The sequence below is a fragment of the Microtus ochrogaster genome, unplaced genomic scaffold (assembly GCF_000317375.1).
Source record: "Microtus ochrogaster isolate Prairie Vole_2 unplaced genomic scaffold, MicOch1.0 UNK1, whole genome shotgun sequence".
NCBI lineage: Eukaryota > Metazoa > Chordata > Mammalia > Rodentia > Cricetidae > Microtus > Microtus ochrogaster.
The window spans coordinates 38,131,365-38,133,354 of NW_004949099.1; the positions used below are offsets into that span (position 1 = coordinate 38,131,365).

General features: G+C 52.7%; 1 protein-coding gene across 1 annotated transcript in view; it reads right to left on the bottom strand.

The window, feature by feature from the left end:
• Nucleotides 1-1,608, bottom strand: part of Cd27 (CD27 molecule) — an 8,181-nt gene extending 6,573 nt beyond the window's left edge. Inside the window, exons 1-2 of the mRNA XM_026788120.1 lie at nucleotides 1,018-1,608; nucleotides 734-865 (exon numbers count right to left, since the gene is read on the bottom strand). Coding sequence (XP_026643921.1) covers nucleotides 734-865; nucleotides 1,018-1,153 — 268 coding nt within the window. The 5' untranslated portion in view covers nucleotides 1,154-1,608. The remainder of the gene's footprint in view (nucleotides 1-733; nucleotides 866-1,017) is intronic.
• Nucleotides 1,609-1,990: the final 382 nt, after the last annotated feature.

Genomic DNA, 1,990 nt, shown 5'->3' on the forward strand with positions numbered 1-1,990 from the left:
CTTCTTCTTCTTCTTCTTCTTCTTCTTCTTCTTCTTCTTCTTCTTCTTCTTCTTCTTCTTCTTCTTCTTCTTCTTCCTCTTCCTCCTCCTCCTTTTCAAGACAGGGTTTCTCTGTGTAACAGTCATGACTGTCCTGAAACTCACAGAGATCTGCCCGCCTCTGCCTCCCAAGTGCTGGGATTAAAGGTGTGCGCCACCACACAGGGAAAATTGTACTTTTTCATTTCTGTGTGTGCTCATGCAGATATATGAACTCAGAGGACAGCTTACAAGTTGATTCTTTCCTTCTACCATATGGTCCAGGGAATGAAGTCAGGTCGCCATGTTTGGTGCCAAGTATCTTTGCCTACTGAGCCATCTCATTTGCCTTTTTGTTTGTTTGTTTTGTTTTTTGAGACGGGGTCAGGCTGGCCTTGAACTCCTGTGATCAAGTGATCCTTCCGCATCCATCAACCTTGTAGTTGGGATTGTAGGCGTGTGACACTACGCCATTTTATTGTCTCAGTCCTATCTACAGAGTCCTTCTCTGCAACCCTTCAAAACTGCACATCTTCCATGAACCGCTGTCTCCCCACCCGCCCTGCCCAAGGCACACACACCCTGTTTCAGCCTTAATTCCATTTCCCATGAGCCTCAAAGCAGCTGAAGCTCTCTGACTCCCGCACACCAGCTACACCAGCATCGCAGCCCCGATGTGCTCAGTGCCACCTTTTGCACTCCGCGCCCCTCTTACCAGAGTTACAATGCCTGCAGCTCTCACAGTGGCGCCGGGCATGGTAGTCTGCAGAGAAGGAGACACCCGGTAGGCACGGGTCACACTGAGAAGCTGTTCTGTTCTGGCTGCAGTCTTTCACAAGGAAAGTGCCTGTGAGCAGAGGGGCCAGAATCAAGGTCCAGGCAAGGAGATTCCTCCAGGCTCCGCAGGCTGCCTGACTTTGCTTGCGCTCAGTCTTACCCTGTACACCCCCCTTCATCTTAAACAGCATCTCAACAGCCCTGCTGAGCCCCCACTCTTACCGGGCTTGCACATCTGGCAGCAGAGTCCTCCCGGAGTCCGGTAATGTCTGGCTGGGCAGCTCTTGGAAGCTGAGGTAGCTGAGAGCCCTACCAAGGTCCCCAGCAGGCAGAGCCAGTAGGGAGGTGGCCAAGCCATGGCTACTGCCTAGAGAGACCTTTCCTGAGCCCCAGCCGCTGGTGCCTCCTGTGTGCTCTGGGCAGCAGCCACAGTACTTCCACTTGGGTGGTGAGCCAATCTCTAATAGCAGTTGTGGCTGGGTTTTGTTTTTTCTTTTTCTTTTCCCTCTCACAGCAGCCTCCACCCCCTCTTCTTTTCCGCAATCTGGAGAGGCTGTGAAGGGGCAAACCCAACGCTGCTGTTCTTCACAGACACGTGCCCTCCTTGGCTTCCACCACCCGAGCTCAGTGGCTAGCCCATCTGCATACGCTGCTTTTACAGGAGAGGGTGCTGCACACACGTGCAAGCCGCCTATCCTGTACACAGGGCTGGACACTAGCTGCCCTCATCTGTCCCGGGCGTGTCTCCTCGCTCACACACGTCCCTTTCAGAGATGACCAGCTGAAAGGAGTAAAGGAGACTGCAGGCTATTTCTGAAGATTAGGGGGGGGGGGTCAGATCAGGCTTAGAATCATGACACTTTCGGATTCTGCTCTGCATAAAACTGGTGCCACAAAACACTCCATTAGAGGTGGGGTGACACAGTGGTCTTGTATGTCCCAAGGTAGCCTCAAATTTGTGTCATAGCTGAGGATGACTTTGAACTTCTGATTTTTCTGCCCCCATCTCCTGAGTGCTGCTGGTGTTACAGGGGTGCACACCATGTCACTGCTGCTGGTGTTACAGGGGTACATTACCATGTCACTGCTGCTGGTGTTATAGGGGTGCACACCATGTCACCGCTGCTGGTGTTACAGGGGTGTATTATCATGTCACCGCTGCTGGTGTTACAGGGGTGCACACCATGTCACCGCT